The sequence below is a fragment of the Dreissena polymorpha genome, chromosome 1 (genome assembly GCF_020536995.1).
Source record: "Dreissena polymorpha isolate Duluth1 chromosome 1, UMN_Dpol_1.0, whole genome shotgun sequence".
In the NCBI taxonomy this organism is placed as follows: Eukaryota; Metazoa; Mollusca; class Bivalvia; order Myida; family Dreissenidae; genus Dreissena; species Dreissena polymorpha.
The window spans coordinates 29,552,670-29,565,185 of NC_068355.1; the positions used below are offsets into that span (position 1 = coordinate 29,552,670).

The 12,516-nt window shown below is 35.2% G+C and overlaps 1 protein-coding gene across 44 annotated transcripts in view; it reads right to left on the minus strand.

Moving 5' to 3' along the window:
- Positions 1-12,516, minus strand: part of LOC127874641 (uncharacterized) — a 218,893-nt gene that overhangs the window by 74,885 nt on the left and 131,492 nt on the right. Inside the window, exon 1 of one of the 44 annotated variants that reach the window (XM_052419435.1) lies at positions 8,674-9,159. The exons of the other annotated variants lie outside the window; for them this stretch is intronic. Coding sequence (XP_052275395.1) covers positions 8,674-9,014 — 341 coding nt within the window. The 5' untranslated portion in view covers positions 9,015-9,159. Of the gene's footprint in view, positions 1-8,673; positions 9,160-12,516 lie in introns of those variants that run through there. 44 annotated transcript variants of the gene reach the window in all.

Genomic DNA, 12,516 nt, shown 5'->3' on the forward strand with positions numbered 1-12,516 from the left:
TCAATAGGGGTCATCTGCCAGTCATGATCAATGTACCTATGAAGTTTCTAGATCCTAGGCCTAAGCGTTCTTGAGTTATCATCCGGAAACCATCTGGTGGACGGACTGACAGACAGACCGACGGACGGACCGACATGTGCAAAACAATAATCCCCCTCTTCTTCGAAGGGGGGCATAAAAATATTCTGAAAAAGTTTAATGAAGATGGGACAAACCAGACATTCCCAAAAGTATTTAAAGGTCACAGGACATTGGGTCCTGATGACTTCAAAAAATGTACAACCGGACTGGGATTCATAAGACCTATACATCACGTCATCAACTCAAATTTATTGACATAATGATAATTGGAACAAGAGCTGTCATCATAGGATGACATATGCCTATAAACGCTTTGATAGAAGTTATGAGCATTTTTCGAAACATAAACGCAGATTTCAAAACCTAAATGCAGACCCTAAGTTCAAGGTCAAGGTCACAGGGGTCAAAATGTTGTGGCGAATGAAAAGGCCTTGTCCATATACACATGCATACCAAATATGAAGGTTACATCTGAAGCGACATAGAAGTAATGAGCATTTTTCGATCACTATATGCCCTCCTCCGGGGGTATAAAAATGAAATGAAAAACAAGAGGGCCATGATGGCCCTGAATCGCTCACCTGACTAACCTTGCTTCATGAACTTAAATTTTATTAGACCTATATACAATCCCAAGCCAAATTTTATTAATTAATACATTCTGACAAAATTTCATTAAGACGTGATGAAAACTGTGACCTCTCTCATCTACACAAGGTTTTACTAGAATTTGCCCGGTGACCTAATTTTTGACCCCAGATGACCCATATATGATCCAAAATCGGATATTATCAAGATAAACATTCTGACCATATTTCATTAAGATCATATGAAAACTATGACCTCTATTGTCTTCACAAAGTTTTTCTATGATTTGACCTAGTTTTTGACCCCAGATGACCCTAATACAATCCCAACCCAGATTTCATCAAGATTAATATTTTGGCCAAATTTCATAAAGATTTAATGAAAACTGTGACCTCTACTGTCTACAAAAGTTTTTTTAATCTGACCTAGTTTTTGACCCTAGATGACCCAAAGTCAATCCCAATCCAGATTTTAACAAGACAAACATTCTGACTATATTTCAATAAAATCTGATGAAAACTGTGACCTCTATAGTCTACACAAGGTTTTTCTATTATTTGACCTAGTGCCTAGTTGCTGACCCCAGATGACCCAAATACAATCCAAACAGGGCTCCTCTTGCCCAAAAATTTCTGTGGCCAACATTTTAGCCAAATGGAATTTTGTGTAGCCAAATTTTAGAAACTGTAGCCAAAGTTTTAGCAAAGCATTTGCAGGGGTCAAAGTTGGATATTTTGAAAATCCTGAACTTAAAGCTGGGGGCCAGGGGGGCCGCAGGGCCCTCGGTGGGTCCAGGGGACAAGGGGGCCAGAGGCCCCCAGAAGCTCCTGGATTCGACACATTTAAAGGGTGCCTGTACCTGTTCTGGTAATTCTATTTTCTTAAAAAAACAACATACACATATATTTAAAAATCTTCATGTATTTGATAAGGAAAACACAAAACTTAGTCAAAAGGCAATTCATTCACATGCACCCTCTGTCTGGCATGGACTCGACTGCAGGTGTTGCATTTGAAGAACCAGATAAAACCTGTAACAGTGGTTACAAATTATATTTTTCACACATACTTTAAAAAAGTCAATAATACATGTTTAATTAATGCAGAATCAAATGTCACCATTTATATTCACAGAATCATGCTGCCAGAAGCCTCCACATACACCTAAGAAAATTGGGTATGGTGGCTTCTGCTAAACAGTTAAAATTGAAAATTTCAGCATGGGTTCCCATAGTTTTTATCCCAATCGTTGTTTGAATGCTAAATAATTGTATCCTGGTGTGACCCAAATTTGACGATGTAACGGTTACATGAAGCAATATATAGCAAATAATTTAAGAAATAATGAATGTTTAATAGCACAAAATAATAATTTTAAACTCGGCTGTATTACTTTGAAATGATTCCAAGACAATAATCATCCATTTAATCGATAAAAATAGAACATCGTCGAATTAAGGTGTCGGCGAATTTGGATTACGGTAGGTTGCCCATATTTGTTTTACAAAAGTAAAAAAAAAAACATTTCTTGCTGCTGGGCTCATATGTTGGGGACAATAAAACATTTTATTTAACTAAAAATGACCTGTCCCAGTCAGCAAAAATGGCGTATTTGATCGTATTTTCAATTACTGTTAAAATTCTTTTCCTGATTTATGCTTTATTCAAAGGTCAAAATGTTTTAAAAGCTCACAATCAATGAATCATACGTTATTAATAAAAAAAAATTGGCAAATTTGCTAGATCTATCTTGCCGATTTTTGATGCAAAACAACCTAAACAGTAAACTTTAGCAACAGAAAATACAACCAAATTCGGGGTGTTAGTTTAAAAAAATAAAAACCCTACCTGGTTGGTCTTGATGGTTCTTATATTCTTTATGTGATAAGGGCCCTCTGCGTGGAGACGCAATGCCTTCTTCCCACAAGACTGATAATTCAGGGTTTTCTTACAAACTTCTCAAACCGCTTTTCCACAAGCTTCCACTTTTCTCAACCAGTTCACTACCCGCCCGTAGACTACAGCTGGGAATGGCCACCCATTATAAACTGTACGCTGAAGTTTCTTTAGCTACCAACAGGCAAGTATCTCGTTGCCATTTTTCTCAACTTAAGTCTAAACACAGCTTCCCATTCGGCATCAAATATACGCAAAAAGTACTCAAATTGATTTAAATCGGCAGCAATCTTTAATCTTTAATCAGATGTAATTGTTTATTTAATCCTCTACGATGTACAATTTGTTTTCACATCAGTAATTTGTTTCTATGACCGGTGTTAATGCCGACTGCGTATGAATTTTTCAGGTCAATAACACGACGATGTATTGATGCACAGTCTACAGCTGAAAGCGGTTAATATCTGGGACAGCATGTCAGGAAAAAAATCAATACCGATAATTCGCATTGTTCATTAATTAAGCAACGATTAATAACACTTATCCTTTATGGATTTTCATGAAAGAAAAACCATAATAAAGAAAATTTTATTCTCTTTAATCTGATATATAAACAAGTTTGGAAAGAATTGGATGACAAGAGGGCCATGATGGCCCTGAATCGCTCACCTGACTCATTAAGATCAGATGAAAACTATGACCTCTATTGTCTACACAATGTTTTTCTATGATTTGACCTAGTGACCTAGTTCCTGACTCTAGATGACCCAAATACAATCCCAATCCAGATTTCATCAAGATAAACATTCTGACCACAGTTCATAAATATTGGATGAAAACTGTGACCTCTATTGTCAACACAAGGTTTTTCTATTTAATTGACCTAGATTTTTACCCCAGATGACCCAAATACAATCCCACCCAGATTTCATCAAGAATTCTGACCAAATTTCATAAAGGTTGGATGAAAACTGTGATCTCTAATGTCTACACAAGGTTTTTCTATTATTTGACCTAGTGACCTAGTTTTTGACCCCAGATGACCCAAATAAAATCCCAACCCAGATTTCATCAAGATAAACATTCTGACCAAATTTCATAAAGATTGGATGAAAACTGTGACCTCTATTGTCTACAGAAGGTTGTTCTATTATTTGACCTAGTGACCTTGTTTTTGACCCCAGATGACCCAAATACAATCCCAAACCGGATTTCATCAAGATAAACATTTTGACCAAATTTCATCAAGATTGGATGCAAACTGTGACCTCTACTGTCTACACAAACAAATTGTTGACGGATGGACGCACGGACACACGCAGGTGGACATCACACGATCACATAAGCTCACTGTGTCACTTCATGACAGGTGACCTAAAAATATGTGTCGGAGATAAACATGAACAGTTGTGGTTAAAATCCCATAGAAACAAGGGCTGTTTGTAAAACATGCATGCCCCCCTATATGGGCTATAAGTTGTAGTAGCAGCCATTGTGTGAATACGTTTTTTGTCACTGTGAATGGTGGTGGTGGTGGTGGTGGTGGTGGTGGTGGTGGTGGTGGTGGTGGTGGTGGTGGTGGTGTAGTAGTAGTAGTAGTAGTAGTACAGTAGTAGTAGTAGTAGTAATAGTAGTTGTAGTAGTAGTAGTAGTAGTAGTAGTAGTAGTAGTAGTAGTAGTAGTAGTAGTAGTAGTAGTAGAAGTAGTAGTAGTAGTAGTAGTAGAAGTAGTAGTAGAAGTAGTAGTAGTAGTAGTAGTAGTAGTAGTAGTAGTAGTGGTAGTAGTAGTAGTAGTAGTAGTAGTAGTAGTGGTAAAAGTAGTAGTAGTAGTGGCAGTAGTAGTAGAAGTAGTAATAGTAGACGTGGTGGTGGTGGTGGTGGTGGTGGTAGTAGTACTAGTAGTAGTAGTACTAGTAGTAGTAGTAGTAGTAGTAGTAGTAGTAGTAGTAGTAGTAGTAGTAGTAGTAGTAGTAGTGGTAGTAGTAGTAGAAGTAGTAGTAGTAGTAGTAGTAGTAGAAGTAGTAGTAGTAGTAGTAGTAGTAGCAGTAGTAGTAGTAGTAGTAGTAGCAGTAGCAGTAGCAGTAGCAGCATTACAAGACCAATACTTAAGAATGATCAAATGGGAAAAGGTAACAAAGCACCAGCAGTAAATATGGGGCTCATTTACAGGTCAGATTTGGAATCTCTGCTGTAAAATGAGATTTTGAATGAATTAAAGGGAGGCAAATCTGTAATAAAAAGAACATGCATAAACCGTAGTTGTTTCCCTTGTTTGAACCATGCTAAATCCTTACAAGTTTGGAAAGAATTGGATGAAAAATTTGGACTTTATTGCATAAACACCATTTTCTCAATTCAAGGGGAGGTAATTCTGTACTTCATGGACCAATAATGCTCATTTTTTGTAGGGTTTGTGTCCTCATTGATATAAAGACACTGTGCAAATTTGGAAAGGATCGGACAAAAAATGTGGAAGATTTTTGAAAGTTTTCACAAAATAGGCAAAAACGAATAAACATGCAAAGTTCAACGAGCTCCTGCGGCCATGTTTTTTGACGAATCAAATTTCTTTGTACAAATTTTTTAGTGGAGCCTTCAAAGGTCATCCCTGTGAAATTTTTTGAAAATCTGATGAGCGGTTTCTTACAAGAAGATTTTTTAAGGTTTTTACCATATATGGTCATGGCGGCCATCTTGGTTATGTGATCAAATTTTTTTTAACAATTCTTTTGTCCCATGACCTAGGGATGCTCCACATGAAATTTAGTTGAAATTGGCTCAATGGTTTAGTAGAAGAAGATGTTTACAAATTGTTTACAGAGAGACAGACGGACGGACGGACGGACGCCGGACGCTGAGTGATCACAATAGCTCACCCCGAGCTATCGCTCAGGTGAGCTAATAAACACAGCACTGAACAATTAACACTAACAAATCACAACACAAACACAGTATTCTTAAGAAAAATATTTAAACCAAAATGAAGTTAAAGACAATGCAAGTGTTCAATTGAAAATTCAGTAATTGTATACTGGCATGCACATTTCTGTGAACACCAATGTTTTCAGATGCCTATAGTTAGGTGTCACAATGACTGAAGAATGTAAATAAATTATTTCTACACAAAAACATCGCCTTTATACTTGAAAGGACTCAATGAAGTACCTCAAATAATTTAAACACATCTTGCTATCAATTACATAATTTTACAGACTAAGTTTTAAAAGCAATTCTAGGTATTTACAATATTATAATGAAATACATTTCCCGGTCTGAAAATTATATGCAAACTCAGAATTAAACTACAAATATCAACAAACCAACCACAAAGATATAAAAATCAATGAAAAAGCACTATTAAGCCTAAATTAATATCAACATCAACTGTATTAAATACCCGAATACAAGGATCTGAGTTGCAGAACATGTTTTGGTTTAACAGTAAAACCTATTGACACATTTACTTGCATAGGAGAAAGTATTCGGTGCGCATGTGCAGTAACATTTCATGACTGTTAACAAAAAAACGAGGTAATTTGTACTGCTCATATTTCATTCAAGCTCGCTTTTAGTTTTTTATGTTTTAATTCTATGAAATAAAGAAACTTTTGCTCTTTAATTATTTACTGGACATTTGGACCGACAACAAAGCATTTTCATTCGGACCTGTTTTCATAACGTTGGTCAGGTACGACGGTTTGGCACATTTAAGAATGTATGCGAACAATGCTTTTGTTGTATACAGTTGAAAAACAGTTGTTTTTTTTCAATTTGACTATGTGACCTATATTTTTTTATCTCACATAGCCCAGTTTCAAATTTGACAGAAATATTATTGAGGCAATTTATGTTCTTACCAAGTCCCATGAATATTGGGCAATACATGTGGCGCCTCTATAGTTTTCATTAGCTAATTGTTGGACAGACAACGAACAATCAACATAAAGAGATCAGGCTGAGAAAAGCTCACAATGAGCAGGTTATAAGCTCAAGTGAGTTAAAAAATGCAGGCTCAAACATTCAGCCATTAAGTGTGACCTATCCTTCATACATGTAAATTGGGTAAAGGAATACATGCATCAGACATTATACAGGCAGGTTGATTTAAGGTTTTTCTGAAATAAAGCTCGCATTGCCGCATGGGAGTCATTACATTATTTATGAGAAATTTACTGTTTATTAACTGTTGATTGTCACAGCTTTAGGTCCATCATGATTATTGCATTTACCATTTTGGGTGTACGGAAGAAACCCCCTCCGGAAGAAACCCCCTTCGCTAAAAACGGCAGGGCGGAAGAAACCCCCTTTCATAGTTTGCATACGCGGAAGAAACCCCCTCGCTAGTTTCGCATAGGCGGAACAAACCCCCTTCGAGTTTTCAGACAGGCGGAATAAACCCCCTTCCATAGCGGAACAAACCCCTTTCCAGACGATTTAGTTACATTCAAACGCATGGTAATTGTTTACAGAAATTCACTTTCATTGTCAGAAAGTTCCCGGGAAGCACGTCTTTTTGCATGATTAAATTTATTTTTAAAGACGAATGCTTCGGTTATTATAGGAAAATATGTACAAAATATATTCGTCACTATCGGCTCTGGGCGCTAATTTTGTGTTTTTGTTATTTTTATCAATCTAGTACAAATTAAGGCATATAAATGGTATAATCTCACTGAAACGAGTGCAAGACAAATTCACACAAGCATCTCATCATTAACAACTTGTGAACAAACGGCCGGTACACCTCTTTACTCAGCACATAACAGTTTGGAAATAGATTTTCGCACCTTCATTTAATTATATAAAAGGTCCTTTAATGTACCAGCTATTGTAAATAATGATGAGAAGTTGTGTCATGATCGGCGCCTTTGCGGCTCGTGTGAAGTTATGTTTTATTACCATCTTGATTAATTCTTCACAGCTTGTGAACAAACGGCCGTTACACTCCTTTAATCAGATTTTCGCACCTTCATTCAATTATCACGATAACGATGTTTGAGTTTCACAGATTGAATATTAGTGTGTATCATTAACAACTTCATTAACAACTTGTGAACAAACGGCCGGTACACTTCTTTACTGTAAATCCGAAACACATTCCCGTAAGTTGGTGTTAACGCGTTTTTAATACGAAACACACTTCCGAATGTAAATGTTACCGCAACGTTGAAATATTTTTGCAGTGTAAATTCTATTTTGTGTTTACTCTTTTTCTCAATAAAAAGGGCGCGAAAATTATGCAGCATATAAAGCGTGGGTGTATTGAGCGTTGTAACAAGCACACAACTAGTCAGGGGATTGATGCATGTTTGGTGGGAATATTTCATCAAGTCTATAAATAGTCACATATGCCGAAATTTATTTGATACAAGAGAAAAAATGGCAAGGTTTGTGTTAAAGAAATTATTGAGAGCTTTTATCGTTAATATTTACCAGAAAGTGCTTTAAAAATGTTATAAACGGGATTATTGGGAAATGAATATAAACTTGAAAAGTAGCAAGCATGCAGTAATAGAGTCGGGTTAAAACGGATGTATTGGGGAATTGTTCGAGTCGGGATTTTACTACCTCTGCGGGAAAGACTTAACACTTAGGAAGGGGGTTTATTTCGCCTGTCTGAAAAAACGAAGGGGGTTTATTCCGCCTGTCTGAAAACTCGAAGGGGGTTTGTTCCGCCTATGCAAAACTAGCGAGGGGGTTTCTTCCGGGTATGCAAACTATGAAAGGGGGTTTCTTCCGCCCTGCCGTTTTTAGCGAAGGGGGTTTCTTCCGAAGGGGGTTTATTCCGGTAATCACCATTTTGACTTGAAACAACAAAGAAAGAGTTTATAATTTAGTCATTTCAGTGAAGGACTTTTTACACTATGTTTTTTGCTGAAATATGGCCAATATCTTGTAATCCATATACTTGAACCATTGAAGAGTTATTTATTAACAAACACAAATCAACAAATTAAAGCTGAACAACAAATTGTTCACATGCACTGATTTGGAAATACTTACATAACTAATATTACAATAATCCAAACAAACTAAAATGGATGATGGTAATTGAATTATACAATGCAGTAATTTATACTGATATAAAATAAGCAATAATTTTAGCTACCTGTGATTAAGCTCAACACATTTAGAGCAGCACAGACGATTGTGGTCCGGGCAGAACATTGTTAACTTTTCACGCTTGTGTATGATGCATATTAAAAGAGAAGTCTCCATCTTCTTAGAAAGTGGCCACTTCATTATGTTATCCTTTCCATAAGGTGATTTTTTTTTATAAAACCACCAACCATGCTGTCTGTGGGAGTTTATACATGTTCTGCAGAAGTATTTAAGACATGTTTTACAGTAAAAATCTGCATCTATTTCTACAGACCGTTTTTTCTCGCAGATTGTACAACAATAATATTTAACCACATAAGAATTTCTAGAAATTCCAGATGTCGCCATTTTGTTAATTCACTTTCAACAAACAAGATTTTACAATCTAAAATAACTTGAAATAGTTATGTCCAAGCATATGTTTTACACACACCCACACAATGTTATTAAACATAGACAAGTGATATGAAATTTCTAACTGAACAGCACCCAAGTTAACCGTCAAATGGCACTTGTGTGATAGAGGTTAACAGTGTAACTATGCATACTGTCACATGACTATTGGGTAATGTGTGTTTTGATTACTTGAGTTTAAACTGTACCAAACAAGCTGTATAGATAAAACCTTTAAACCAAATTATTTAACACACCACATTTTTAATTGCTCTGATAAATGACATGTTATGAACATGGAATTATAATGATAATATTAAGCAGGTTCTTACATACACCAATTTTATTACAATATCAGATCCTTTCCCTCATACAGTATTAACAAGAGGGTCATGATGGCCCTAGCTGAATCGCTCCACTGTTTTTTATGCGAAAAAAGCGTGCAATGCGCATGGGTTGAAATGTACTCACGCATGTGTCTCTTTCTATCCCTCGTCCCACTGGGTTCTTAATATTGGAAAGGTGAGCATTTTTATTAATGGAAAATGTTACTACGGTGTTAACTAAAAAGACTAAAAAGCCCGGGAATTGTCGCACAGGTCCTTTGCTTATCGCGTAGGTACATTTATCTCTCCAAAAGATATTGTCGTTTTTTCTATTTCACATATTTTTAGATGCTGAAGATCAAATCTACGCATGTTCTTCAAATTTAATGAAAGTTCCTTCATTCAATCATGAATCTTTTTCCATTAAATTCCAAAAAGTGTATGTAGGTTTCAAAGTTTCTGTTACTTATATACTTCAAGACAGCAGACTTTTTCCGCTCCATTTTGGGAAAACGCCTTACTGGAATTTTGGGAATTTCGCGTCGTGAAAACCCCAATTTTGGGAAAAAAGATAATCGCAAAATTGGCTAAATTGGGAAAAATTATCGCATGTAAATAGTGTTTCTCATATTTCAAAGAAGCCGTTAACTGGTAAAAAACGACTTTTAAAATTTTACAAAATATTATGAATATGTGTGATAAGTGCAGGTTTTTTCATCTGAATTTGGGGAAAAGGCCTTGCCTTTTTTGAGTTGTAAAAAATCGCGCGAAGCGCCGGATTTTGAGGAAAATAAGGAAAGTCTTAAAAAATCATTTACATATTTTACAGTTTTTAAAACAAATTCAAGGGAACAGATAATTTAATTATACAAGACTTTTTTCTATTTTCTACACCGGATCAGGTTAACTTATATATTTTAAGGTTAATTTTTTTTTTGGAATTGGGAATTTTTTTTTTCAATTGGGACTTTTTTTTTACCAGATTTGAATTAGGAATGGGGCCGAATTTCGGACCCGTGGCATAGGGCTGAAAAAGCCTGAGACATGCAAAATATCTAATGACGTAGATCACCTGAACTATACTTCATTCTTGAGGCATTAGTGAGTGTAGCAGGATTAATGTGGCGAAGAAATTGTTAATTGTACAAATAAGATATTTGCCTGAGGAAACATAAAGTTACGAGTTTTTTTGGTTCAGGTTCATGAGGTGCCGAAAGGCAGTAGGAATGATAACTTTGTAGAGGTTGTTTGTTAAACAAAGTAAATGTTTATGAGACAAAAATTTGAATTATAATTTATCAAGATGTTAATATCATGGCAACACTACTTGTATATGGCGTGAGGTTTTAAGAGATATCATGACAAACAATTAGCTTTAGAGCTCCAGAAAAGGGTCGTATTTTCGTAATTACGAATTATTTTCAAGTCCGTTACGTATTTATTTTAATATCTTGTCATACCATTCAGAATTACAAAATCAAGTTAGGAATATTATTTTTACATCGGTTCGTATCGATTTTTATTGAGTTCTTTTCGCGTATTTAAGATCTTTTTGGTGCTTATATAGAATGGTTATCGGGGTTGTTTAACAAATCGCATGTTTTCCAATAAAAATGGCTTGTACAGTCTGTCAAAAAACAATGGCCGCGCCCAGAGAGCGTTCAAAAAAATGCAAGGCGTGCAAACACACGCTTTAAACATATTGTACGCAAGACATTATAGAAAAGATCTTATACGATGTTGAATGCTCAGTTGCCGACACAGTCGGAAAAGCTATATAAAAAAACGCGACCCGACTGGTTCAAATTTAAACAAAAAAAATATTGAATGAGTGGAAGGGACAATTCCCGTGGCTAATCGTTGAAAAGATTGAAGGGAAGACCCGTTTTAATTGTGAAATATGTAAAAATTAATCGAAGGCATGCAATCTAAGCACAGTTTGGGCATATGAAGGTATTTGAAAAATAAAATTGTATAATACTGAATAGACACTGTTGAACTCGTATAAATAAAGTTGCTAGTATTTTTATTTTTATTTTTTTGCTTGAAAATAACCATTATTATTTATTTTAGGTCATTTAGAAAAGTTAAGAATTATTTTCCAAAACTTAGTAGTAACGTTAAGAATAAAATTTCAGAGTTAAGAATTCTTTTTGAAAATCTGGTAGTTACATTAAGAATTTCACAAAACCTTATCTGAAGCTCTGAACTTGACCTAACTTTCCTTTACTTTTTCCATCTGACCTTCCAATAGACCATAACTCCTTCTGAAGAGTTTGTTTTCGTTTTGAAAACAGGACTTCCGGTTTCAAAAAGGAGAAATTGCTCATTATGAGCAATTTCTCCTTTTATCACAATAATTTTTATCCCACCCAGCCACTTTATAAATAGTCCTTTACAATTTTATTTCTCGCCTGCAATCTCTTTCAATTTGGGGCAGTCCAAAATGTGTTGTTTGGTAAAGGGTTAACATTTATGGAAAGTTAACATGTTGGTCTACCTTTCACGCTCGACATGTATGCATTTATCTCTTATAATTAAAAAGTTATTCAAAGTGTATTTCGATAAACTTTTAGTTTGAGACGAAAATAGTTATTCATCCCATATCGAATAAATAGCAAAAACGCATAAACATGCAAAGTTCAACTTCCTGTGGCCATGTTTTTTGACGAATCAAATTTTCTTGAACAACTTTTTAATGGTAGCCTTAAGATGACTTTTTTTAACTCAATAGCCCTTTTTGATGTCTAAAATGTTGAACCACATATGTAATTTATCCATAGGAGTGGAAGGGTTGCTGTTCATCAAATGACCTAGGTGCTTAAACCTGAACAGAGTTACTTTTAGTTTTTCGTTCACATAATTTAGCTGTTAATTAATATAATTAAATACATTTTTTTTTAAATTAAATACAAACAACAAAAGCTATACAGTGATGGGTACTAAAGCCTTTGAAAATAACTTGTCCATTTGTGCTGAAAAATGCTTCAAAATTGATAATACAAGTGTTTTCAGTATTATATTCACTAAAGTTGAACTTACATAGCTGGATGGAAGATGAACAAGATGTTGAGATCTTCAAAAAAAAATCAATTTGGAAATGTTAAGGTCTTGTAACTTGGGAAAAACAT